This window comes from Dasypus novemcinctus, chromosome 8, assembly GCF_030445035.2.
Source record: "Dasypus novemcinctus isolate mDasNov1 chromosome 8, mDasNov1.1.hap2, whole genome shotgun sequence".
Classification (NCBI taxonomy): Eukaryota; Metazoa; Chordata; class Mammalia; order Cingulata; family Dasypodidae; genus Dasypus; species Dasypus novemcinctus.
Genome location: NC_080680.1, coordinates 97,619,708 through 97,647,405, shown reverse-complemented (window position 1 = coordinate 97,647,405; position 27,698 = coordinate 97,619,708). Strand labels below are relative to the sequence as shown.

Below are 27,698 nucleotides of genomic sequence, written 5' to 3'. Positions count from 1 at the left end.
TCATTATTCTGCCTAATGCATTGTGGATATAGCATAGTTTAACTGTTTGCCTCTTTTTTTTCCTATCTGATTGCATCATCATCTTTTGTATGTGCGTGTGTGTGTGTGCATCGCTTTGTCGCACCAGGGCCTGTGCCTCTCTGCACCACGCAGGTCTGGGACATTTTTTTTCTTTTTTTTACCAGGAGGTCCCAGTGATCGAACCTGGGTCCTCCATATGATAAACGGGAGCTCAGTTGCTTGAGCCATAGTTGCTTCCCCATTCACCTCTTGGAAGACATTTTGGTTGTTCCCATTTTTGAATATTTGTGTAAAAATGTATATTTGTAGATTGCACTCTTTCTTTTGCAACTTGCTTTTTTCACTCAGCCTCATATTTCTGCTCTACATAGATGATATTTCTGATGATATGTATGTCATGTTGATCTATATAGATCTTGGTGCCAGCATATCCCATGTGAATATGCCCCCCACTCCCCAGAGTTGTACTCTCTTCCTTACTGTGTAATACTCCACTGAATGATTGTCCCAAGGTCCAGTCCCTCTCTACCCCTATTAGTGGACTTTGAGGTTACTTCCATGTTTCTGCTACTACAAATAGTGCTGCCTTGAACAACTTTGTGCAGCCATACACATGCACAGTTTCAATTACCTATCGTCTGTTCTCCAAACATTTTTCCTTCCACCAGCAGTAGTGAAAGAATTCCCTATATCCTTGCTAATGTTTGGTGTCATCCAAAGTATGAAATGGTATCTGGTAGTTTTAGTTTGCATTTTCTCTGGTCACTCTAGAGATCCTATAGGGGATGCTATATGTATCCCCTTGCCCACCCCCCACATCCTCTTCCTATACTTTTTTTTTAAAGAGGTACCAGGGATTGAACCCAGGACTTTGTATATGAGAAGCAGGAGCTACATCTGTTCCCCAAGGAGAGTTTGTTTTTCATTTGCTTGTTTCTGTTTTTAGGAGGTACCAGAAATCAAACACAGGACCTCATACATGGGTAGCAGGTGCTCAACCACTTGAGCTACATCCGCTCTCCTTTCTATACTTTTGCTGACATCTTTTCTCCTGACACTACTATTAGAGGATGCTGCCTCTACCTGTTTTTAGGCATTAAGATCTGGGCAGTGCAACCCGACAACTGAAATTTTGGTGTCTTGTCTGAAATTACAGGATGTTCCTCAGGCCTCCATGTTTCCATGGGAACGAGTAACAGTCATCCTTCATGATTAGATGGTATCCATGGCAACCAAGCCAGCAGCATTTAAATGAAACCGATTTTATTTTATTTATTTTTTGCAAACCCATGAAGGTTAAAATGTGCATCTCTGTCTGTGGCTTCCAAGAATAGGAAGACAGCCTGGTTTTCCTGGTAAAATGTAGACTCTTGTGGAAGGGGAATCCAGAATCACCTGGTCTCATGGCCTGATTTTGCAGACTCAGTGTACTGGAGGTCATGTGGAGGTCACACAGCAAGTCTGAGCTGAGAGACCATCTCCGACCAGTGCCCCAAGGTCTGGGGGAAGGTGTAAGCGGTCGGCTGCTTCTCCCTCCCCGGTATCTATCTGTAGGGATGCCACCCTTCAGGCTGTGTGACCCTAGTGTTGTCACTTAACCTCTCTGACTTTCTGCTTGCATCAACTGTGCTACTTAGACTTCAGGGTCATGAAGTCCAAGCTTCCCAGGCCCTGTTCCCCCAAATTAGGAAAGACTGGCTGCTGGATCAAAGGCCAAAGGCTGCAGCGCTTGGGCCAAGAATTCTGGGACCAAATTCCCAGAGTGGAGTTGGGACTCAGGGGACCCACTGCCTTCTTTTCCCATGTAAAATAAAGAGATTTTTTTTTTCTGGAGGGGGGATGAAAATGGTCACTGCTTTTCTTTCCAGACTCACTGGAGAGTTGAGGAACCAGGAGCTCAGAGATGGAAAGGGGCTTGCCTGGAGTCACCCAGCAAACAGTGAGCAGTGTCAGGGCAGAGTTCGGTCCCCGGAGCATCAGCTTCTGCTCCTCCCCCCACCCCTGCTCCAGCCATCCTGGGCCCTCTCTGAGGCGAGGCCCTATGTGTGGGTTTCCCAGGGGTCCCATTTAAGGGGCTCTCGGCATATACTCTTACTTCCTACATGCGGGAAGTTGGGGGGAAGTCAGTTTTGCCCCTTGGAACCTCAATTTCATCTGGAAAATGGAGCTCACCAAAGCTGTCCGAATTGTTCTATCAGGACTGGAAATAATATTTTGAAAAGGTCCAGAACATGTTTTCTCAGTGGGGACACTATCGCCCCCAAGCGGGCAAAACTAGGTGCTCGTGTAAAGTCTGCTATACTTGCAGTGTATAAACATATGCAGTGAATCTGTGGTAGTAAAGTTTCTTAGGGGAGGCAGTTAGACATAGAAAATGTCTAAAAAGACTCTTGGGGGGCAGTGATGAAAACAGATAAAGAAGCACTGGTCCAGAGCCCAGCAGTGCATGGAGCTGTAATTACTCCCTTTGCCCGCGGATCCCGCCATGGGCTGCCGGCTCTTTGGGAGGTGCGTTCTTGGGCACGTCCCAGCTTCTCTCGCGGCCCAGTTTCCCCATCCCCAGGGACGTCCCTGTCAGCTGGGTGAGTGGGGAATGGTTTCCAGAGAGCTGGCCGTGCCTGGTGTCTGTGTCGGCCGGTGCTACAGGAAGCAGGTGATAACTGTCGGACGAGGGTGATTTGAGGCGGGTTTGATAAAGGGGCTGTTTAGGAAGGCGTGGGCAGGTGTGGGGAGCCATACGGGAGTGCAAGACCGCAGAGCTGGTGAGCACTGGGGGGCCGAAGCCCTGGGGAGGGGCCTGCGACTTGGGAGACGGGATGCTCTGGAGGGTAGCTGGAGTCTTCATGAGGGAGCCAGCCACCCGGATGACCGCTCTCCTTCCAGGGCTCCCCACTGGCCAAGTCCCCAGGACGCTGGGGGACCCAGGGGCGTGGCTGGCCTGGACTTGCCGGGTCAGGCCCCTGGAGCAGAAGGCAGGGCGGCGAAGGGCGTGGAATGGAACTGGGGCGCAGTAGCAGGTGGGGGAACGTCAGTCTGGGTGAAGAAACCTCCCTGGGCTCCCCGCCTCCCACCAGCTGCTCCCGCCTGACCGCCTCTTACTGAGCTGAGAGGGCCCACCTGCCCAGGAAGGGGCAGTGGAGCTGCACCCAGGTGTGTGTGCATGTCGGGGCAGGGGGAGTTCCTGAGAGGCCCCAGCTCCTATCGTCCTGATGTGCCAAGAACCCCGTGGGGAGGCCTTGTCCTGCCAGCCAGGTTCCGTGGTTGCAGTAGGTGCCCAGTATTTGCTGGGTGAATTGACGGATGAATGGGGGGTGAACCCGTGGCTGAGTACTGCCTGGCTCAGTGGGGGGAGGAGGGACTGCAGAGAGGACCCATTCTCCTGCCCTGAGGTGCTTGCAGCCTGGAAGGGGTGCAGGAAGACAGGTAGCAAGTCGGCCTGGCTGACGGAGGTGAGGTGAGGGCCAGTCGTTCTGCCTCAAGTGATGGGGGGATGGACCCCTCAGAGGACGGCAGCGCACCAGGTCTTGAAGGGGGACCGAGCTCTCGCAGGAGGTCATCGGGGCGGGGCAATTGCAGGCAGAGGGGGCAGCGTGACTGCAGGTGTGGAGGTGGGTGCGCTCGCATCGTGGCAGGCCCAGCGCTGCAGGGGGGCTGGCAGGCAGACAGAGGGCAGGAGGGCGGGCCAGCGAGCAGCTCGTCCCCATGGCGGCGCCGAGGAGATTAGAAGCAAGCTGGCTCAGGGGCCTGACGGCCTGGCCCTGCCCAGCTGCCCATTTCTACCCTGGGCCCTTTCCCTGGAGAGGGTGCTGGACCAGGGGTCTGCCTCCAGCTATAGCTTGTGTCCTGAGAACGGGCCTGAGCCTGGGCTGGGCGCTGGGGACTCGGGGACACTGCGCCGCAGGAGCTGTGGTGCCCGGGAGCTATGGATCGGGCTCGCACACACTGGCGGTCACACGCCTTGGGAGGGACGGCCCGCCTGAGCCTCAGTCCCCTGCCTCGCTGAGCACGTGGACGGATGCCCCCTGTCCCCGCCCCAGGTGGAGGTGAGGTGCACTGTGCTGTGCTGTGCTGTGCTGTGCTGTGCTGTGCTGTGCTGTGCGGGTGCTGGGGTGAGCAGGGAGAGTTGAAGGCAGCCCGGCGAGCGTGGGAAGAGGTTTCCTGGGGAAACTTCCAAAATGAGTAGGTGTTCCCTAGGTGTGATTGGCAGAGACCGAGGAGGAGGCGTGAGGAGGGCTCCAAGTAGGGAGCGCCACGAAGGAAGTTCCTAAGAGACAGAAGGCCCTGGGGAAGGAGGAGCCCGGGAGGAAGCTTCCTGGAAGAGGGGCCCAGGGCTGCCGACCCCGTCTGGACCCCTTCTCTGCCCCAGACCTGGACCTACCCCCCCACCCCACCCACTGCCTCCCCTGCTCCCAAGACAGCTTAGTTGCTTGGCCGTTGGCTGGGGTCAGGGTTAGAGCTGCCCTGGTTGGGTGAGGGGCTCAGCTCTGTTTTTCCATGCTTCTGGGGACCTCTGTCCCATCCAGCCACGTGGAGGGAATGGGTACTGCCCCCAGTAGCCAGGTCTGCCTTCCAGAAAAGCCGATTTCTGGTACACGCCCCCGGCCCATGTGTCCCAGTGTACCTGGGGTGTGTGCATGAATGGAAACCTGGGTGTGCCTGGGTGTGTGCCACCGCTGCACACATGTATCAAGACAATCTCCGCCCTGTCGTTTTTCTTCCCTGGGAGTCAACAGGTCTTTCCCAAGTGCCCCAGGCATCAGTGTCCCCCAGGTAACAGGCCCCAAACAGGCGTAGGCAGGGGTGTGAGGAGCTCTGCAGCGGAGCGGAGGAGTCAGGCGTGCACGCGCATTCCCACACACATACGTACGCACACACACACGCACTCAGTGTACAGAATGGGATGGTTGATGGAGAGACTCAGGAGCCAGAAGTAGCTGAGAGCCAGGGCAGGGGATGTTGCCCAAGGGTCTCCTCCAGGACCCGCAGGCTGGGTGGGGCCGGCCGAGAAGGGGAGCAGCGAGGAAGTCCTCTGTGGGGTCCAGCCGGGGCACAGGCAGTGAGGCAGTCTGTGCCCGGTGTGAGCCGCCTGGCTGCAGTGACTCGGGAGGTTTCAATGATGTGTCGGGCCACGGCTAAAGGTTTCAAATGAGCTGTCACCCTTTAAAAATCAGAATAGTTCATTTTTTTAAAAACCCAGACTTCCAGCCTCTCTTGGAAGTGTGGAAAGCGGTGGCTGCCCTGGGCCCTCTACAGCTACACGGCAGTAACCAGCCGGAGCTGAGCCATACCTTGATTCTGTTATCTGCCTGGCTCCTGCAGGCCTCCCAAGTTCAAAAACCCCTGGAGAAGAAGGTCTAAATTGGAAGTCAGTCCTGTCACGTTGAAGGGACTTAGAGGATCATTCAGGCTCCCACCCATTGTGGCATCCCGGGAGAGGGATCCAATGCTTGGCTACCTCCCATGACGGGGAGCTCACTGTGTATCACAGGATGCATAGCTTGAATGCAGGCATTTGGGGACTGCTTTGGCTGTTGTTCTGGCCAGCAGGGGAGTGGCCGCAATTGTCCTTCTCAACATTGTTCTTCCTCTGTTGACAGAGTCGCCCCAAGAAAGGCCGGGCTCCCGCCGCAGCCTGCCCGGCAGCCTCTCGGAGAAGAGCCCCAGCATGGAACCCTCAGCGGCTACGCCGTTCCGGGTCACGGTAACTATCTCTGCGTCACCACTGCCGCCATTACCACCATCACCACCTGGCCTGGGGTGCTACGGTGCGACCCCGCGGCCCCCCTTCCTGGAGCCTGACGGACCGGGAGTGCACCCAGCCTCCCCCGCCCTAGGTATCCGACTGCTCAGCTGCTCCCCTCCCCATGGCTCAGCCCTGTCCCCGGGGGCCACGTGGGGGCCCCATCCTGCAAGGGAGGGAGCAGGCAGAAGACAGATGATGGCCCTGAGGGCCAGGGGTCCAGAGTCGAGCTGGCCCGGGGAGGAAAGAGGCTAGGGCGAGGTCAGTACATGCACCCTCACCGTGCGGGCACACTGGGTTTCTTCCATGCTAAGGTGCATTGGTTTTGTTTCCAGATTTTAACATCTCTGAAAAGGGGGACACACCTTGCAGTCGATGGCATGTCAATTTAATCGCAGTATCTCTTCTTAGTGGCACATAAAACAATGCTGCAATCGATGACATCCAACAAAGCATGGTGTATATATCTTAGCCATTGAATTCACTGGTCCCCATCAGTGCACACACTTTTTAAAATTACAAGCCTAAGGATTTTACAGAAATAGAACCCTGGGACCCTGACACCTGACTCTGTGCATCGTCTTTGCCGCTCACACGCAGCTGGCTCTGAGTTCCTGCACTCCCTTGTTCAACAAGCATTACCGTGTGCCTCCTTTCCAGTGTTCTAACAATCACTGAGGACACAGAGAGGTAGACACAAGCTTCCTTCCAGAGGACTCACGGTCTGTGGGGAGACAGATGTTTGATTGTTTATTCATTCAGTCATTCATTCAACAATTTTTATGAAGTGCCTGCTTGGGTGCCAGGCACTACTCTGGGGGCTGGGGCTGGGCAGGAGGAGCTGTCCAAGAGCACAAGATGGACAAAGCCCCTGACCTAGTAAGTTTTTTTTTCCTGTGGTAGAGCTGAGTGCTGTAAAGAAGAAAGGCAGACTGTGTTTGCTGTGCTAGAGAAATCCAGGGGGGCTTCCATGAGTTGGTGTGGTTGGGAGGCCATGAGGAGCCACCTCTACATGGAGCAGGGGAAGGAGGGCTCTGGGTGGAGGGAGCAGAGAATGCAAAGGCCCAACTGTCACTATGGTGTGGTACGGGTGGCCAGGAGTGACTGCTCCCAGTGGGCTGGAAAAGTGGTCCCATGGAAGCTGACTTTGGAGCTGGGCAGGGACAGTGAGAGAGGGCATTCCCGGTAGGGGGAACGGCAATTGGAAAGGCTTGGAGGTGAGGCTGGGGAGCTGGACTGAGGCTGGGTCCTGTGGAGCCTCAAGGGCTAGGCTAAGAAGATGGGGCTTTCCCCAGGGCCACTGGTCTGCCCGCCTGTCTGTGTGTCAGAAAAATGCTTTTAAAACAAATACCAAAAGAAACCACTACAGATTTCAGTTCAGTGGGGCAGGGCCACAGCTTAGAAATTATATTTTTAATGGACCAGCCCCTAAAAGGTGGTTCCAAGCCCGAGGCTGGTTGACCAGCCCCTGGGCAGCAAAGAGGAAAGCTGGTACAGACTGAGGATTTGGGGTCACTCCCTTGGCTGGGGCGCCCCTGGGAGCTGGTTGGGAGCAGAGGCGGGGCTGAGCCTTCAGGGTGTCTTAGGGACAGCCGCTGTGCTCGCTGGCTTCCGTACATGGTCTGTTTTAAACCTCACTTCCTCCTTGCTGTTGATACTTCATAGCTGAGGAAACTGAGGCTCAGAGAGGTGAAGTCACTCACCCAAGCTCCAACTGCTGACAGCCCCTGGAGCCGGATTCAGACAGGGCTCTCTGACCCGGCCGCGGGCCTGCATTTCCCCTGGTCGTGGGGAGGAAGACCTGTTGCCCGCTGCCTCCCAGAACCCCATGAACATCGCTTTTTATCCTTTTCCCTTTCCTTTGCTGATCTAATAGTTGTATCATCACACCTTGGAGCTGCTATAATTTGAAGCTTTTTAATTACCAACTAGGCTTGGCGTCTTTCCTGTAGTGGCATCTTCTTTGTTTCCTGGTGTGAAAACCACCTGTGGATCAGAGCCAGTGCCAGCCGGCCGCCTGCCTGGGACACGCTGTCCCGCCGCCCGATGAGGGTCCGCAGACTGGACAGCATGTTTGTGGCCATCGTTGTTCCCACTCCTCACGGCAACCATTTGTATCCCTGTTTCACAGATGAGCAAACTGAGGCTCAGAGAGGTGAAGTCACTTGCCCAATGCCACGCAGCCTCTGAGTGGCAGAGCTGGGCATGATAGGGGCATGAGTCTGGGTGCTTGGAGCAGAGGGGACTGAAAGAACTCCAAGGTGGGGTTCTGGGTTCAAATTCTGGCTCCTCAGTGGCCTGTGTGACCTGAAGCTTGTCATTCAGCCTCTCTGAGCCACAGGACCTCGTCACAAAAATGTGGAATAACAACCCTTCCCAGAAGAACTGGGCGGGCTTCAGACCATTATCATCTCAATTGTTTTTCCCTTCTGGTTCCAGAACAGTGACGATCTCGGGGGCGGGGGCATCCGGGTGAGGGGGCGCGAGGGCAGAGGTGAGCCTGGCCTGGGACTTGGGGACGGGCTTGCACGTGGATCCCGTGCAGGGCCGGAAGCCCCCTTGCCCCCGCAGCCCGTGCCCCCGCGCTCGCACACACTCGCTCCCGCGTCCTCGCGCGCTCAGCTGACTGCTGCTCTGTGTAGACCCCGAGGGAACGTGGTGAACACGGTTTTGCCTGAGGGAGGCAGGGGAGACACTGCCGGATATGCCTGAACAGCTGCTGCCAGTCGCCGCCGTTTCAAACCTGGGTGAGGGGATGTCACCCCGTCTCACCGGGTGCCCCTTGGGGGCGAGGTAGTTTGATGGCGTCTAGGGGGCTCATTTTGCCCACCTCGTTGGGGAAACTGGGGCATGTCTGAGGTCCCGCCCCGCCGGGAGCAGGTCTGGGCCCCCGCAGTTCCAGCGCCTGGGGGTCTGCACCCCCACGTGGAGTCCCTTCCCACTGTGTGTCAGCCTGGGCCCTGCAGCCCCCCTCGGCTGGGCATCAGGAGCTTGGTTCTGCCTCTTAGAGACCGTGTGGCCCTGGGAGAGCCTCCATCGAAGGGAGCGCTTTGTAAAGCAGCACACTGCTTGGACGTACAGTAGGCATGGCATACATGTTTTGGCTCAGTAGCTAAAAGGATGGCCTTTAGAGTCAGCAGAACGGTATAGCCTCCTGCCAACTCTGATATGGACAAAATATGGGAACTCTCTGCCCCTTAGGCTCTTCACTGGTGAGCTATAATAGTCTCTAGCTCGGGAAAACTTAAAATATGTAAGGATCTCAGCAGAGTACAGGCGCATGGTGGAGCCTCAGTGAGTTGGGATTATTCTGCTGCGGGAGGGTCCACCGTGCTCTGCTGGCCAGTCCTTCCACAGCCTTGGCTGAGGCCTGGGCCACCATGGACGGTTGGCCGGCTTGTGCACTGCCCACAGGCCCTGCGTGGGCTGGGGTGGTGGTGGAGGGGGCCGACAGCCAGCCCCTGCCCTCCCTGCCAAGCTGCGCCTGCCTGCACTGCCCAGAGAAGTGCTGTGCCTCGTTTACGGACAAGCTTCAGAGAAGCTGGGAATGTTGTCCGGGGGCAGTGCTGACGAGGCCTGGACCCAGCTGGCCTGGCTCCTCGGTCAGCCCCCAGCCGCAGGGCCGGTGGCCGTAAAGCTCCCACTTGTCTTCCTCCGATGGTCCCGCTTCCCCCCGTCACATGCAGAAGGGGGGCACCAACGGCACAAGCCGACCCTGGAGTGGGCCCTCTGAGGCAAGGGCAGGGCTTCTTCCTTCTGGAACTCTGTCTCCCAGCGACAGGGGCCCAGTCCCACAGCCGAGTCCATCAGGCCTGTGGGCCAAGGGGCTGGAGTTGGAGGACAGAGGGTGAGCGTCAGTGGAGGCCCTTGGCCATGGGGAGGAGCCTGTGGTGGGACCAGGCACTATGGGCGCACCAGAGCAGGAAGGGCCGGTCCACCCCTAAATATGGGACTGGGCCATCCATCCTGTGCTGCCCACCTACAGGTGGGATTGGGGGTGGGGTCGGTGCAGGCTCTGAGAGCTGGGAGTGACCCTGGGGTGAGGTAGGATGGGGACAGGGGCTGGGAGCAGGTGACTGAAGGGGCCTCCTGCCCGTCCCTGGCCTTCAGTCCCAGCTTCCAAAGAAGAAACAAATGAATGACCCTAGGTCACGTTTCTTGAGCACCTACTCTGCATCAGGCACCAGACAAGGCCCGTTAGAGTTCTCTTGAATCCTGCCAATCCGTGACAAAGGTGTTATCATCTCCCTTTTGCAGACAGGGAATCCGAGGCTCTGTGAGGTTAGTCACTTGCCCAAGGTCATGCAAGGTGATGTGAGATTCGAACCCAGGTCTGTCTGCTCTGCTTCCATAGTGTCCTCTGACAGGGAGGGAGGGAGGGAAGGAAGGAAGCAAGCCAGCAGGCTGGGGACCCTGGATCTCCACAGCCTGGGTCCAGAGGCTTGACATTCGGCCACCCCGGCTTCCCAAAGCCTTCTCCCCCCTGCCCCCACGTTAGAGGAGTTTGGGGTTTGGTTTGTGGGGGAAGGACAAGGTGACTGTTCCTTGTCTCCCCACGGAGCCCCTCAGCCCCCTGACTCGCCCAGAACCAACCTCCCCCTGGCTGCATCCTTCCCCCTCCTGCCTCTGCCACCCCCTCCCCCGACCTTGAGGAGTGCTGGCAAGGCCTGGGTGTGGGAGGTGGCACAGGCACCGGGAAACCTGACAGCCAATTGATTCCTCTTCGGGAAGTTGAAAGTGGAGAATCGTGTTTGAAGGTTTCGCTGAAATTAGGTCTCAGGGCTATTTTTTGCGAGATGGAGAAGGAGAAGTGTCAGGGAGGGGAAGGCCCAGGGGGCTGGTAGAAGCCGCAGATAAACTTGGTTTTGGGTTGAGTGTGGGTTTTTCTAGAGACAGGTCTTTGATTCCTTTCAGCCCCTCGCCTGGACTGGGTGTGCCCTCTGCGGGGCTGGCCCTGTGATGGAGATGTGCTAGGGGGCTGTGGGAGCCCAGAGCAAGGGGCAGTTACCTCTGGCTGAGGAGGGCAGGGAAGATTTCCTAGAGGAGGGGCCCTCAGGGCTGGGCTTTGAGGAATATGTAGGAGAATGTTTGTCAGGAACAAAAGGAGAAGAGTATTCCCGGTAGAGGGGAAACAACTGAATGTAACAAGCTGCTGGCTTTGCGTGACTAAAGGGTGGGTTTGGGGGCGTGAAGGAGAGGAGACTGGAAAGAAAAATGAGACTGGAAAGAAAAGTGAGCTAAAGCCTTTGCACTTTCTTCTGTAGGATGTGGGAGTCCGGGGATGCTGGGTAAGAGCAGGAGGTCTCTGGGGTGTGGACTTTGGATTTCCCCAGCTGCTCACCTTCTTTCTACTCCTGCAGCTTCCACTCCTGCAGCTTCCCTGTGTCATGGTCCTGCTTTCCCTCACATATGCACATATGGGCCTGAGAGCTTCCTCCCTCAATTCCACTGCTGTGGAATGGCTGTTGGAAATCTGGCCAGGAGAGGGGACGGCCCTTTCCCGAGGTCACACAGCACGCCTGGGGCAGGACCTGGTATGGAGCCCAGGTCTCTCATTCCGCTGTCTAGTGCTCCCTACCCCTGGCTCTGTCCTGTCCATTCCTCCCTGTACCTGGACACCAGCCCTTCTTGCCACCCCCGTTGTGTTTCCTGGGAGGAGAGGGCTTGAGGGAATGGGCATCCGAGGGGCTGAGCTCCTGTCGGCACACCTGTGGCTCCCTGCTGCTCGTCAGCACATTGCCACCTCCTGGCCTCATGGGCCCTGGCACCAGCTGCAGTGGGACCCACAGTTTGGGCTGGGGGCTGCAGGGGATGAGGGGCGATGGCTCAAGGGACAGGAGAGAGACATTCTCAGCTCACTGCAGCGTTTGCCTCAGCTGCCCCTTGATCCCCACCTCCTCTTGGGCAGCTCGAGGTGAGTGTGGGGAGGGGATGGACAGGAAAGCTGGTCAGCTCACAGAGCAGACGAGCCGGCTCCACCACTGCACATATGGGGAAACTGAGGCCCAGAGGGGTGAGGCTCACCCAGAGTACCCACTGGGGCTCCTTCCACCAGTCCAGGCTGCTTCTGGCCCGTCCTAAGTGCACATGCACGTGGAGCATGCGTACATCTGTGTCTACAAACGGTGCAGGGATGGTGGCCCTGCAGCCTTGCTGACTGTGACAGGTGGTCGTGCTGGACTGGGCCCGGGGCCCTGCTCATGGATGCCCCGGTGTCCTTCTGCAGTATGAGGATTTGGCCTGAGAGCCTGGGGCCCCGTGCTTCTCACTTCTACGGGGTGAACTGGAGTCTTTGGAGCCAGTGTCTGGCAAGTGTTCTGCAGATGAAAGGGTTGGCGGAGAGAGCAGGCCCCGCCACCCTTTCTCGCCTCCACCCCTGCCTTTCACGGAGCCTAATTGTTTATTAAACTGTTCAAACCCGAAAGGAAAATTACTATCATTTGGGTCTGCGTCTGCCTTCCACGGGGAGATGCCCCCTTTTCTGCAGAGGGAATGTAGGGAGATGGGAGTGTTGTCACAGACCGTTCAGGCGCTGGAACTGTCCAGGGCAGCTGGGGTAGGACAGGGATGGTCTGCAGGGGCAGGATGGTGAGCGAGGGGCTGTTTGGAGCCTCCTGAATCATAGGCCAGGCCAGGGTCCGAGTCCTGGGACAGAGGTGGGACAGTGGCATTTGGCAGGGTTGGGAGGTTGCTCAACCTATTAATAAATAGGAAGGTGATTTCATTAGCTCCATTTTACAGATTAAGACACCAAGGCTCTGGGAGGAGAAGGGACTGGCCCAAGGTCCTACAGCTGGTGAGCGGCAGATCTGTCTGTGGGTCTTGTCATGGTTGTGCTAACCGATTTCCTCCCTTTCGCCTTCCTCTGCCTTCCTTTTTTCCTTCTTTCAATAAATGTCTATCCAGCACCAACCCCATGTCAGGACCTGTGCTAGGCACTGACGACTCAAATAGCACTCAACGCAGTTGCCGCCTGCAAAAGTACAGGGAGATGAGCTGGGGCCTGAGGAAGTGATTTCCAGACAGCTGACAGAGAGGACAATCTGGGCAGCTGGGACAGCCCCTGCAAGGGCCAGGGGATGGGAACCAGCACCTGTGAATGGGAGCAACAACTGGGAGCAGTTAGTGGGGCTGACCATGAGGAAGTGGCTGGAGTGGGAGGGATAGTGAATAGCACAAACCAGATCTGAGGCTGTATTAGCAGGAGTATGGGCTTCCCAAGAGGGAGGTGAGGCAGGCCAGAGCAGGTCTAGAGTGCTATTTGTCCTTCAGAGCAGCACACCTAACCAGGCTGGGGAGAGTCTGTAGCTAAACAAGGACAGGGGGCAACCAAACCTCTTTTTCCAAGCAGGACCCTGCCCCCCTACATCTGAACTTAGAATGCCTTTAGGCTCTCTTGAGGGCAGGGGTGGAGGGAAGAACTCACTTTAAGGAGCCCCGGAATCGCCTGGCTCATCCCAGAGGGTGTCGGCCTTGACTTGGGCAGCGTGAGTGGAATGGATGGAAAAGGGATATGACAAGAACAGCCTTTGCCTCTCTCCTGTCCCGGGTTCCTCCATGGGCACCCCAGGAAATCCCTGCTCCTGGGCCTGTTGGGAAGCGAGGAATCTGATTAACTGGTCCCCGCTAAGGTGTCACTGGCCGACTCCCCAATCCTGTGTTAACGATTCCTTGCAAAAAGGAGCCTTATCCATTGGAAATTCGGCTGAATCGCTCCGGGTGGAATGGCAGGCTCTGTGCCTGGCAGGTGGGGAGCTGTTTGGGGGTCTCTCTCCTCTCCATACCCCACCCAGCCTGTGGGTTGCAGGGCCAGTTCTTCCCAGCAGCCCACCTATGCTGGAGCAGGCCTTGAACTGTGACCTGGGGTCGTTCAGGCCAGGTGCCCAACTCTGAGGCTTTTCCCCACCTGTAAACGGGCATGGGCACGGCTCCCTCACAGGGCTGGCACAGGCCCCCACCCCTTCCCACTTGTAGGCTCACCCCCATCCCGCATCTCCCCTAGAGCCCCAGGCCCAGGGGCGGTCTCCTCCCGTCTACACCCCTCACCTGCTGCCCTGCCACGACATCACCCCTGACAGAGATCCTGGGGCTCAGCCCTGGCACTGGGAGGCAGAGAAGGGGTAAGGGGTGCCCAGGGGACCAAGCTCCCAGGTGGAGAGCACAGATGGAGGGAGCTGGAGGTGGCTGCGCAGGGCCGTTTCCTGCCAGTTGGGGGCAGCAGAGGGCAGCGAGTGGATGCCTGGGCAGCTGTTCCCTGAGGAGAGCTGATGCCCTGGGGGTTTCCAGGCGCGGGGCTGGAGGGGGCTGGAGGGGGCTAGACAGGGCTGGACTAGCTAAGCCAGCCGCACAGCCCCCCACTGGGTGCTTAGAGCAGTTCCAATGAAGGAGCATCAGCTGGCAGCCCAGACCTGCACAGGTGGTCAGGCTGGCTGTGCTTAGGTGGCCAGAGAGCTGGGGGACCTCTGCAGTAGCCCTCATCAGCGACGTTGGGGGACAGCCTTCTGTCAGGAGGAGGGGTTCAGGGCGAGCCCGGCCAGGTGCAGGTCCTCCTGGCCACCTGGGCAATGTCGGCTGCCCTGTCGTCACCAGGCTGGGGCCAGTAGACTTCCGTGCTGGTCATCCCCTGACCGTCTTCAGGCGTCTTGTTCCATCCTCACTCCTGCTTTGGGAGGGAACAGGGCAGGCTGCTGGGAGAGGTGGGGTGGCAGGCAGAGTCTGGATGCGAGGCACGCTGCCTGGTTCGAATCCCAGCTCTGCCACCTCCTTGTGTGTCTGTAGGATGGGGGTGGGGTGTCATGGTGCCTGTTTTACTGGCACGTCGGGACCTGTGCCAGGCCATTTCCAGGCATCATCACCACCCAAGGCACAGATAACGCCAGTCCCACTTTCATAAGGTCAACCCTGAGGCAGACGGAGTGTAGAGAACTTGCAGACAATCGCTGGGCTAGCAGGCCTTGGAGTTCTTGCAGACCTTGGCCCAGTCCCTGCTAATGGTGTTGTTGTCTCCATCCTAAGGATGGGGACACTGATGCCCAGAGAGGGGAGGTGCATTGTCCATGGTCACACAGCCAGTCAGGGCAGAGCTGGCACTTGAACCCAGGTCTCTGGCGTTCAGGCCCTGGGCCTCCCCATTTCCCTGCTTCATCTTGTCCTGCCTCTGCCTCGGGCTGACCAGAGGGTGTCTGTGCAGGGCAGACGCCCCTGGGGTAGGAGGGAACTGCTCCCCTCTTCCTGCCCACCTCCTGGGTTGCTGGCAGACCCTCCTTTTTCCCAGGTCTCCCTGGGAGGTCCAGGAGGTGGACTGGATGGAGACTGGGAGTGATGGGGGCAAGACTCTGATGCCTTCATTCTCCACCTCCTTGTGCCATGAAAACGAAGCACTTGCCTCTGCCTCATCAAGTGGCATTTGGTATGATTGCAGACGTAATTATATCTGCATCCTTGGGTGGGAATTATAGTTTCCAAAGCCAGGAGGCCCTATTTGGAGGTGGCAGCAGTGACATCTGTTTCCAACACGAGGCCTTGCATTGATATGAGTAACTTTTCCTGTAGAATTGCTTAAAGAATATCTAAATCGAGTTATGATTGTTCCTCCCCTGCTCTAGCGCCTTAGAAGTCTCCCGGCGGGGTGGGATCCTGTTCCCCAGCCTGGCGTTTGGGGCCTCCCTGCCTTTGTGAGGGCCAGGCCCTTTGCCCACAGCCCCTCCCCATTTCTCTGCCTCTTGAGCTCCGAGGCATCCCTCCTCCCGGAGCCCCTGGCCCCCAGCAGGCACCCCCTCCCCTGTGCTCCAGGAGCACCCTGCCCGCCCATCGTCGGCCAGGCCTGATCACACTGCGGGTCACCATCTGCACGGACCTGGCCCCCATCGGATGGCTGGAGCCCTTCTCTAGGGCCGAGACTGTTCCTGATTTATCTGAACCCTCTGTGTTGGGGCAGGACCTGGCCCATGGTGGCTCCTGGCAGAGCTTGTGGAATGAAGGTGTGTGCAAGAGAGACAGAAGAGAGTGAGAGCAGGGTGAGGTGAGAAGGGGGTGATGCAGCTTGTCTGCGGACAGGGTGGGTGGAGTGTACCCTCCTCGGGGGCACAACCTCCAGGTCAGCCTGACTGCTCGGCAGTGCCCCTGCCTGAGAGGAGGAGTCAGCTCAGGGGCCCCCGACCAGCAGAGAGCCAGGGGAAGGATACCAGCCTTCCTTGACATTGACCTTGGCTCCTCCCCATGGGTTCCCATGATCCCTCAGGGCCCAGGACTCCCTGGTGAACCTGACCTGCTGACAGTAAATCACCCTGGGGGAGAAAAAGCCTATGAAATCCTATCCCAAAACAGTATGGTTTGTATTCTGCAGTGAAAGGGGCCTTTAAAAGCACTGCTTGGGAAGCGGACTTGGCCCAGTGGTTAGGGTGTCCGTCTGCCACATGGGAGGTCCGCGGTTCAAACCCAGGGCCTCCTTGACCCGTGTGGAGCTGGCCCATGTGCAGTGCTGATGCACGCAAGGAGTGCCGTGCCACGCAGGGGTGTCCACGTAGGGGAGCCCCACGTGCAAGGAGTGTGCCCATAAGGAGAGCTGCCCAGCTCGAAAGAAAGTGCAGCCTGCCCAAGAATGGTGCCACACATACGGAGAGCTGACACAACAAGATGATGCAACAAAAAGAAACACAGATTCCCGGTGCTGCTGATAAGCACTGCTCGCTCAGGTGGATTTCAGGAGCTGCTGCCAGTCGCTCCCTCCCACTGGTGTTTACCGGTTCCCCGGGCTGGAGCACTTGGGTCCTTTGGCTCTTTCATGGCTCTTGGTCCAGGGTGAAGCTGGATAGCACTTTCCCTGCCTTGCTGCCCTGGGCTGGTTGGCTGGATGCTTGGGAGGGTGGTGTGGGCTGATCTCATCCAACAGCAGTTCCTACTGAAGTCCCACCATCAGAATCTCTCTTTCCTGCAAGCTGTTGTCTCTAGAAGACCCCTGCCATTTGTTGTTACCTGCGAATATGTCACCAAGGAGGGGAAAGATGGCATGCCCAGGATGGAAAGGATTGGAGATCAACTAGACCTCCACTTGTGTGAGGATGGGGAAACTGAGTCACAGCGAGGAGAAGGGGCTTCCTCAGAGCCTCATAGTCGATTGATGGAATTAGGTAACAGATAGGGTTCTGCAACCAGATTGCCTGGGTTGAACTCAGCTCTGCCGGTTTCTGGCTCTGATCCTGTGCAAGTTGCTTGACCTGTCTGATCCCCATTCTCATTTATACCTTGGCTTGTGAGAATTAAATGGGATAAGACATTTAAAGCTCTAATACAGTGCCTGGAGCTTAGACAGGGCTTAGTAAATAAGTCTGGCTAACGCTCATTAGCATGATAGAATAGCCCTCACTATTATTATTGGCAGAGTTGGGCTTCGACCCCGAATTCCTTGACTCTGAGTGCAGTTTTCTTGCCTGTACTGAGAGGGTTCACTAAGGCAGAGCGCACGGAGCACAGTGAAGGTCTGATGGAGAAGAAGCACGGACATGGGTGAGTTGTTCCAGGAAAGGCTGGCTGGGGCTGGGACCTCAGCGACAGGGCCTGGGGTGGGCAGAGGGGGTGAGCTCCTGCTGCAGAGGTGAGGCTCCCTGGTGGGTTGGCTCTCCTGGGAGGCATCTGGGACGTCCCAGACCTCTGGGACAGGCATGTTATTATGCTAAGGCAGGTGTTGGCCAGAGGATTTATGGGGCAGGGAGTCGTTCCCTGGCTGCTTGGGTTATCCCGATTCCCTCTCCTCGCCTTCACCAGAGTGGGCCTCACCTCTCTCCCTGCTCCCAGTTGGGCTTCCCCTCTGCACTCCCCTAGACTCTTGGGGTTCCTTAGGGCCCCCTGGATCTGAGTGTCCTCTACATTGGGGAGGGACTATGGCAAAGCCCCGTGCTACAAGCACTTTCCCTGCTCTTCTCTTTTTTTATTTTTGTGTGATAAATATTTGTTAATTCACTCGGGAAATATTTATGGAATACCTGCTGGTGTCTGGCATGGGGAACCCAGGCTGCCCTGGTCCCAGCCCTGTGTGGGAAGGAGGCATTAAACAAACACACATGTAATTACAACTGTGATAAGTCTGCAAGGAGACCTGACCTAAACCAGCGGTATCAGGGAAAGCCCCTGAGGAGAAGACTGTGTGGAGAAACTTGAAGGGTCTACAGGATCCACTGGGCAAAGGGGGCCTCCATTCTGGACAGTAGAATAGCCCGTGCCAAGGTCATATGGCATGAGGGCCTTGGAAAGTCTGAAAGTCCCAAAGAAGCCAATGGGTCCAGAGCCCAGAGGGCAGATCTGCCAGGCCTTTGGGGCATTGCCAAGGGCGTTGGCCTTCATTCCAGGAGCCCTGAAGTGCCGGTCGGTGGCAGAGTCTGATTTACTTTTTCAAGGCTCCTCCTGGATGCCCTTAGAGTAAGGGAGAGGGGCAGCCGGCCTGGCAGCAGCAAGGAAACCAAGGAGGCTCCTGTGGGTATCTAGGCAGGGTGAGGGCTGCTCTCCAGCTGGACTGTGAGACCCTCGAGGGCAGAAAGCCTGCCCCTCCTGGGGCCCTGCTCAGAGCCTGGTGCACAGCGATGTGCAGGGACACACCTGGAGTGAGCCATTGCTCAGCCCATCGCCATCATACGTGCTGCAGAAGGGGATTGGATTCCTGAGGATGGCTTCGGGAAACTCCTGCCCTCTGTCCCCTTTTGGGTAATGGCTGGGGCTGACCCACGATGGTCAAAGGAGTAATTCTGTATGTTACCCTGAATGATACCTGAGCTTGTGTGCTTGACTTGGTGTATTTGTGTGTCCACTGTGTGTTTTATGATGGCACGTCTTTTCATGTGTGTGCTGGTCAGTGCGCATGTGTGTTTGCGTGTGTATCTGTGTGTGTGTGGTGGTGGGGAGGCTTGTATACTCACACCGCCTTTTCTGTGGGCATCTCCTCCATGCATGCATTTGTGTATGTGTATGTCTGAATTGTGTATGTTTCTTACTCTGTGCCTTTCTCTGTGTGAACGTGTTTAGGTGTGGTATCCTGGCAATATTTTAATGGGACAGTGGCCCTTGAGTGTCAGAGATGCCCCTTCCGGGGCTTCCTCGAAGGCTCTTGTGACTCATGGATTGGTTCTCGTTGTAGGAGATTCAAGTAGCCTGGGCAAGGTGGGGTGTGGAGTCTTAAGGTACAAGGGAACATGGGCTGGGTGCTGGGGAGGCTGCTATGGGCATGAGGTGTCCTGTGGGTGGGTGGCTTCCAGGAAGGAACTGACTTAACCCTGGCTGACATGCCTCTTCTCTTCGACCTGGCACAACATCTGACATTCTACCATCAGTGCGTTATTTCCCTGGTGGGCCGCTCTTTGATGGTACCTACCTTCCGGGGGAGGAGGCCAGGGAAGCTCGATAGCTCCTGAGGGTGGAGGCCTGAGAGCAGGAAAAGAGGGCAGTGGAATCTTGCATCTGAAGGACTTGGGCAAAGCCAGAGAATTCCCTGTGCTGTTGGTGCCTGGCCTGGGAGGACCCAGGCAGCCCGACCCCGGCAGCCACTCTAGCTTTGTGGAATCATCAAATATCAGCGCTGTAAAGGAGCTTGGTGATCATCCAGACCAACCCTGCATATAGCAGATGGGAAGACTGAGGCCTGGGGAGAGGAAATGCGGGAAGCCTGGGAGGTTCTTGAAGTGTGGGATGCTGGAGTTGCAAAGAGCACTGGGCAAGGAGTCAGGGGACCGAGTTCTACCCTGGTTCTGCCACTGCCTGCTTGGTGACTCTTGGCAAGTCCTGCTGTCCTCTGGGCCTTGGGTTTCTCCTTAACATAGAGGCTGGACTGGCTGCTCTCTGTGGACCCTCCCAGCACTCACCCTGGGACACTGGATGCAGGGTCTACCTCCTCAGCCCCTTCTGGAACCTGTGCCGGGGTGGGGTGCACCGCCCCTCCCCACCTTCTCAGACGCTGGGTCTGTCCGATCCCAGTAGGGCTCCTCTCCTGGGGCTGAGTGAGGCGGCACTCTCTGGACGGGATCTTTCTCTCTTTTTCCTGTTTATTTAGATGTGCTTTTGGCATTTGAGCAAAACCCCAGAAAGAAAAATATTGAGAGACATGCCTGTCAAAACAGCCTCCCTCCTGGAAGGATTTCTGATGGCGTATGGGCCTTAGATATGGCCATGGGACGAGGAACGGGGCCTGAGCCAGGGGGAGGCCCACGGCGTTCTGCCTCCATCCCAAGCACTGTCTCGGGGTCCCCGGTGAGTGGCCAAGGGTTCAGTGGAAATCGAAAGCACATCAGGCCTGTCTGCCCATCTGTGATGACACAGGGCCATGTTGCAAGGGGAGAAACTGATAAAGGGAGGCCTAGATGGAAGATGCAGGACCAAAGAGATGACAGGGCTGGGGTAGGATTGCCCTCGATTGAGCAGGTGCTGTGTGCCAGGCACGGCGCCCAGGGCTTCACACACAGATGAGAAACAGGGTTTCAGGCTGGAAACGCAAACTCATCGTCCTCTAGGTGCTGCCTCCTGGGCCAAGAGTGAGGCGCACGTGAGAACAGGATTGGGCAAGTCTTCCACCTCCTGAGCCTCCAGGCCCACAGGTGAGCCCCACGTGACCGCCTTGTTTTTCCAGGGTCCAGCACTGTGTCTGGGGCTGAGTGTGGGAGGATGGGTAAAGCTTTCAGTTTTTGTCGTGGCCTTTGATGTGTGTTTGTGTGGGTGTGGTGGGGAGAGGTGGCACCCTGTCCACCCCGGGGGCCAGAACTCTTCTGGTTACAACTCTAGTTCTACCATGTAACAGCTCTGCTGCATTCAGGAAGTGGCGTAATTCTCTCTGAGCCTCCATCTCCCCATCTAAAAACCCAAAGCATTCTGAATTCCTCAGCATGCATCCTAGTGAGGATTCCTGAGAGGAGCCTGTGAACCAGTGGCACCCACTCCTAGGGCCTGGGAGGCATTCCTGAGTTGCTGTGGACACAGAGCCACTTGGCAGAGCAGGCACTCGATAACTGGTAATTTATCATCATCCTCCTCATCACTTGGAATTGACTGAAATGGGTGAATGAAGAAATCACATGTCTGGAATTCTGAACAGGCCTTTGAGGAAGTCTCTGTGGACCTCCTGGAGAAGGGGCAGGGATGTGGGCCAGATGTCAGGATGGTTGGCGTGGCTGGAACTGGGAGTGGGCGAGCCGCCTGAGGACTGTTCATCCCATCTGGAGACCCCACGGCTTCCATTTGGGACTGCCCTGCATTGCCTCAGTGACCCAGGTGGAAGCCAGGGGGCCTGCAACTCAGAGAGGGGCAGAGGCCTGCACAGCTACTGGGAAATAGGCTGGGGGAGGTGGCACCGGGCAGCAGCCTTGTTGCAAAGCCCCCGGAGCCTTAGCTCACCTAAGTGCAGTGCTCAGCTGCCTGAGAGGCACACGGGGCAGGGTGCCCAATCTGGGGAGAGAGTAGGCTTGTTCCCTGTGGACTGTGCAGGCTACTCGCTGAGCTTCAGACGCCAACCCCGAGAATGAAAGCCGAGGCTCCCCCCAGAGCAGCCGTACCCGCCCCAGTGTGCTTTGTACATCTGGAGTCACTGAACCTTCTTTAGAAAAAGTGGTGGTTTGAAAGAGTTCAAAACTACCAAACGGGATGGCATTCAGTCACTCCAGGATCGTTTTGTGAGCATGTTCATTCATTCACTAGTCAAGGCACCAGCCCTGTCCATGCTGCCAGGTGGCACCTGAGGGGCCGTTGTACTAGAGCTCAGCATCAGTAATAATTTTAATAATGGTGACCAGCAGCTGCACATAGCTGCTTAATATTTACTGTTTTTACTGGTGCTGTCTCATTTAATCCTCACCACAACCCTGTAAAGTAGCCCATTTTACCAACAGGGACACTTGAGTCTCAGAGACCTGGTAATTTGCCCACAGCTTGTCTGAAGTACGGTTTGAACCCAAGAGATGCAAGAGCCTCTTGACAGAGGTGTGCTCAGCAGGACAGGCTCATGTAGTGGGGGTGGCCTCTGGGAGAAGGGGGGATGAAGCCAAGCCCTGGGGGTGTGATGAGGGGGTTCTGGATTCGGGGAGGGGAAGAGAGTGGTTGTAGAAACATGTCTAAACTTCACGGATGAACTAGACTCAACATTTGTTACTGCAAATGGAATGTTTTTTAAGCAATCCTGTACATTTATGTGATGATCAGATGTGAGAATCCCATGTGGTTTTTGTTGAGTGCTTACTGTGTACCGTGCACCATGCAAAGAGCTTTTATCTGCATTGGCCTATTTAATCCTCCCTGCACCCCCACCCATTTCACAGAGCTGAGGGGCCTTGCCTGTTGTCTCCAGTTAGGGGTCTTCAGAGCCAGAGTTGAGCCCCGGTATGCCTGCCTCTGGGCTGACAGTAGTGCCGGAAGGTTGACATCCAGAGGACATGACTTGCTGTAGTTGACTTGGGACCCCAACAATTGTGAGATTTCATCAGTTTAGAAAATAAAAACCAAGAAAAAGTATAATTCATTGGAGGAACTTGCTTGACGATGACACCGAGAGCTTCCAGGATGCAGGTCCCTGTCTCCATGCTGTCTCCAGTAGAGTCAAATGTCTGTCACCATTGTGGTCTCTTGCTCTGGGCATTGCCTTATCTGTGGACCACCCCTCTGGAGGAGGGGCCCTCCTGCAACCCTTAACACCTACAAGATACTTGCTGAGCTGCAGCTGAGTAGAGCACCTGGATGGGTGATAGCAGCTGCAGGGGTGAGAAGCATTTGGATCACTGCTTGGAAAGGCCTCCTGGATGAGATGGCATTTCAGTTAGATCTTGGAGGACTTACAGAGTTTTGATAGGTGGTCATGGGGATAAAGCCTCCTTTGGATATAGTGAATTGATGGATAGGAAGATGTAGAGGGAGAAAAGAGATAAGAAAAGGGAAAACTTGAAGAGGGTGGGCAGAAGAGGGGGCCCCTATGGAAAATGTTCTGGCCTCAGGTTGGCTTGTAAACTGTCCTTTGGACAAGTCATTTTATCTATTTGAGCAATGTTTCTTCTTTGGTAGTTAGGGGTATGTTTCTCTGTAGTTTTCCGTTTGTTCAGATGACATGAGATAATTTGGCAAAGCCCGCGTTAGCCCTGTCACCTCTAGGGTGCTGGGACCATAGACATGGACAGACCCAGCACAGGACATGGCCCACAATAAAGCCTACCCCTAACCCCCTGTGCACACAGAGAGGGCCACCAGGCCCACCTTTTTTTGTGTGATGGATGAAATGTGGTGTTCAGATCATGTATAACATGAACTTAAAAATAAGCTAATGTCCCATTTGCTTCTGTTGAGGAATTGCCGCTGGGGTGGGTGATTCCCCAGAACCCTTCTCTGACAATTCCTCCCTCAGGGGGTCCTCCCGGATTCCCTACCCGCAATTTTCCTCTCCCTCAAGCTACCTTTAGGTTCCAAGCCCAGCAAAGTCCAGCTCGCAGCCCCATTTGCCCCCACATCACCTGTAAAAGAAACACCAGTTCAGCCTGAGGGTACTGAGTAGCCCTAGCTATTCCTTTAGACCAAGAGCTCTTTGAACAGTGGGGTGGAGGTGGAGGTTAAGCTTTGTCCTCAAAAGTACAGGGCAGAATGGTGGATGGATGTATGGCCTGCATGGGGTGCCCTGACTGAGGTTTAAGCTTGTGGCGTCCCATGTGCCTCCTAGGAACTGGGAGGGGCTGCCCTGGCCCCCCATTCCCCATGGGGTATGAAGGAAGCAGGTAACAGCCCTTCTGGAGAAGGTCTAGCCTCTCTCAGACCTAGCTGCAATTTTAAAGTGTGCCTGAGGGACACTCAGCCAACCCTTCACATTTCTTGGCCCCTCCCTGAGCTGGGTGCTGGGAACCCTGTCCCCAAGGCGGTTGCCCCTACTGGGGTACAGCGATTTGGGGTTGGGGGCTCCATCCTGACGGCCAGCGACAGCCGCCTGCGGAAGGAAAGGCGCCCAGGAAGCCGGTCCATGTGGCCAGGGTACCAGCCCGGCGCCCGGACACTCTTAGTTTCGCCTGTCTCCACTACTGGGGCTGGGAACCCCGACCTGGCTGGTGAAGGAAAGCAGTCACTCCCGGACGGGGCGGGGCGGGGGGAGGGCGTGGATTCCCCAAGGTCGGGGAGGGAGTGTGACCTCCTTCCGGACGCCGGACCGAGGCCGCTGGGGGCTCGGGGGCAGCCGGCGGCCGAGACCTGCAGGGGTCCCCGTCCCAACCCAGCCCCGCCCCCTGTCCCCGATCTCCCACCCCCGCCCGGTCCCGGAGCCAGGGGGGCGCTCGGGCGGCCTCGGCAGCGGTCGGCGCGGCTCGGCTCGGCGTCGCCTTGGCAACAGCGGCTTAGGGGGCGGGGGCGACGTGGCGGGCAGGGCCGGGCGGGCCGGCGGCGCGGGGTGGGCTGGGCCGCGCTGCGCGGGCCGGGCCGTCGGCGCTCGGGCGGCGGGCGCGCCGCGAGCCTCTGGGGCCGAGCCCGAGCCCGCGCCCGCCCTCGGCCGCACGGCCGCCAGAGCCAGGGCGCGGGTCCCCCGCGGGTCCCGGGCCCGCCGGCGCGGCGCTAACCCCGCCCCCCTTCCCCCTCTTGTCACCCCGCGCGCAGGGCTTCCTCAGCCGCCGCCTCAAGGGCTCCATCAAGCGCACCAAGAGCCAGCCCAAGCTGGACCGCAACCACAGCTTCCGCCACATCCTGCCGGGGTTCCGGAGCGCCGCCGCCGCCGCCGCCGCCTCTGCCGCGGACAATGAGAGGTGAGCCCGCCGCCCGGTCCGGCCTCCCCGCGCGCCGCCCGGGTGGGCGCCCCCGGTGGGCGCGGGGACAAAGCGAGAGCCCGGACTGGGGCACGTGAAGAGGGGGAAGGCCCCCCACGCGGCCTCCGGGAACTTGTGGGGCCGTCTCTGACTGGCGGGGCACGAAGGGAAGATCCTTCGCTCGGTGTCCCCTGCGTGAGGAGGGGGTGCCCGCGGCCCCGGGGCGAGGCCAGGCGGGAAGTGCCCTCGCCCAGAAGTCCTGCCTTGTCTTGTCGAGGTGGGCATTGTTCCCGGGCCGAGCAGTGCCTAGAGCTGGGGACGGAAGTGGTGCTTCCACCCCTAGGATCCATCCCTCTGCCTTCAGGAGCCCCTGGGCATCCAATACAAAAGGCATTTTCTTCGACAGAAGCGTCCGTGGTGAGGAAGAGGCAGAACATCTGGAGGGGAGGAGCTGGGGGTTGGGCCACTTAGGGGGCACATCTGCTCTAAGTAGGGCGCGTGCCCCGCTGAGGGCTGGGCCGAACAGAGCGGGTAGTGCCCAGGCCCTGAGTTCAGGGGCATTGGCCGCAGGCGGGGGCAGAAGGACCGCCCCCTCTCCATCCTGGGCAGCTACTTGCTTTCCTTTCCTTTCCGTTTCCAGGCTTGTCTCCTGCTCCCTCTTTCCTTCTGGGCAAGCTGGGAGCAGGTGTGGAAATTCCAGGGGGAGGTGGCTTGCGGGGCAGAGGAGGAGAAGGAGGAGATGGTTCAGCCTGCTGGGAATCATGGGCACTGGCAGCTGAGCAAGCTTGAGCGCGCAAGGGCAAGCCATCCTGTCTGTGCGGGGGCGCCAGGCGGATATAGCCTGTCGTGGCCCAGTCCCTCCTCCTTGAACTGTGCCAGCCACAGGCACCTTTCCACTTGGGCACAAACAGTGATGGATTTTGGGGCCAGTTAGGACATGTCCCTGCCCAGCTGTTGGAGGTGAAAGAATGGGCAGGGACTAAGTAAGGATCCTTTTCAGACCACAGGCATCTGCCTTCATAGATAGGGCTGTGTACAGTCAGCGAGTTGGCACTCCTGTAGAGGAGAGGCACAGGTAGAATGAAAATGTCTCTCGCCTCCCCTATGGTTCTAGCAGGCAGGGGAGTGCAAGTTATAGCCCATCTCCTGCCCAAGGTTAAGTGACTGTTTAAAGTGACCCCAAGCATCTTGCCTGAGAGTTCCGTACCCCACCCCCAAGTAGAATTGCTAGACCTTTCATTTCCATTGACTAGGAGCTGCTCTCTTCAATGCATCCCCACTGCTGCTGGCAGCTGGCTTCCTGCCCCAGCTGCCATGCCCAGTCCGAGACAGGACCCCCAGCCTTGCTCAGATGGCCGTAGTGCCCCAGGGGATCAGGCGTGCCCTGGCAGGAAGATGCAGCCAGGCCGTAGCTCAGCACTGGGTGCAGCCACTGCGTCTTGGAAAATCTTGCTTCCCATCTTTGTTATTGTCTGGGCGGCAGGCCACCCTGGTCTGCTGCCTTCCTCCCTCCACCAGGCCCCTGTCTCCGGCTCTCTCCCCCAAGGATCATGCCTTTCTCTGCGCTTTCCTTGGTGGGGGTCAGGACCCTCTGTACCCGCATGCGGGGACTTGTGTACGTACCCTGTTTTGTGTGCATGTGGTGGTTGTCCGGGGAGCAGGAGAAACAGCAGGAGGCCTGGCCTCTGAGTGTGTCTGCCCTCCCGGGAGCAAGCGGCGTGCATGTCATGTTTACCTCCCTCCAGCGGGAAGCCTGCACTGAGAAGCCAGCAACATTGCCTGGCAACCGTGGCCGGAGGTCACGACATGGCCGAGATGACCCTGTGCAGGTCCTGCCCCAGCCTGCCTCAGGTCGGCCTTGCCACTGCTGAAGGGGCACAGAGTGGGCACTTGAGAGTGAAGCTACAAACCCGTTTTTGGAAACGGTGGTAAATGTTAGTGGTTGGAGCAGAACGTCACTGGCAGCGGTGTGGAATTGTCCTGTTAATTTTCCATAAACAAAATCTGGCTTGGTGGCTTCTCTGGCACAGAAAGGGAACCCAGATTTCCCATGGACAGGCAGGGAGACTGGGTTTGAAATCGGTCTACCCAACCTTGGAGCTGAAATAGGTTTTGCCGGTACTGGGGTCTCCTGATTTGCTGCTTTGCTTAAAATTATTCTTCGGCTGCTCCTGGGATGGATGAGCAGATATTTCTCTGGGGCAGTCTCTGGAGTCATCCTGTTTGGAGTTGAGTGAGTAAAACCAATTATGGTGAGTTACCCCAGCCCCCCACCTCATGGCAAAGCTGAGTGGAGAGGCACCACTCCCTTCTCGGAGGTGGGGTGGTGGTGCTGTCGGAAGGTGTGCTGTTGGAAGGCTGAGCGGACAGGATGAGAGGCCTTTAACTTGGCTTAGCAGTGAGGAGGGAGTTAAATGCTGGTTCCATGGGACCCCCGCTGGGCTGCCAGGCCTCAGGTCTCGGGGCTGGAGACGGGTTGGTGATGGGGTAAGTGCAGAGACATCAGCTTCAGGGAGTGGCTAGGGACAGCGATGAAGTGGAGGCATTCAGCAAATGGGTGGGGGCTCCTCCGGTGGCTAGTGGGAACCCTGGTTCCTGGGGACTCTGGGGGATGGGCACTTGGGTTCCGACTTTGCGTAAATTTGGCTGCTTTATGACTGCCGAAGAGGCTTTGTTGCCCGCTGTTTGTGTGCTCCGCAAACTGCTGTGTTGGGGAGGTTACGTTTTGCCGTGAAATTCTCTCAGCCGGGGGTTGGCAACCAGTTGGTTCTGTGTTGGGATCTTTTGGCTCCCTGGGCCAGGAGTCTGTCTGCTCCCAGTGTGGAGTCCTGAGCCTGGCTGATGTGGGGAGAGGGCTGACACCTGGCTATGAAGCTGGGGCCAGGCCAGCCAGAGTTTGGTGGGAAAGACTGGGCTCTGCAGCCCAAGGGCTACAGGACAGGCTTGAACCTTTTCAGCCGAATGAGTAATTCCCCTGAAAATACAGGTTCCCAAGACCTGGAGCAATTGCCCGGCTGGTCTCCATAGTATTGGACCCCTCAGACACTCATTTCTTTGGAGTCTTTGGAAATAAGACTGAGGGCAGATAATCATTTCTCTTGGATAACAGAATTGGATGCTGCTTAGAGCACTTTCCAGGTGAAAGGTATGCTGGCAAATGCATTTTTGTTTTGCAGGCTGGAAATGTTGCTGCTTCATTTACAAGG

The 27,698-nt window shown here is 57.1% G+C and overlaps 1 protein-coding gene across 17 annotated transcripts in view; it reads left to right on the top strand.

Annotated features, from left to right (window-relative positions):
* Positions 1-27,698, top strand: part of DAB2IP (DAB2 interacting protein) — a 195,398-nt gene that overhangs the window by 91,842 nt on the left and 75,858 nt on the right. For 11 of the 17 annotated variants that reach the window (XM_058302450.1, XM_058302443.1, XM_058302442.1 and 8 more), the window contains exons 2-3: positions 5,619-5,722; positions 24,347-24,492. In XM_058302450.1, coding sequence (XP_058158433.1) covers positions 5,619-5,722; positions 24,347-24,492 — 250 coding nt within the window. Of the gene's footprint in view, positions 1-4,021; positions 4,065-5,618; positions 5,856-24,346; positions 24,493-27,698 lie in introns of those variants that run through there. The other 6 variants (XM_071217022.1, XM_071217024.1, XM_071217021.1 and 3 more) reach the window with 3 other exon arrangements.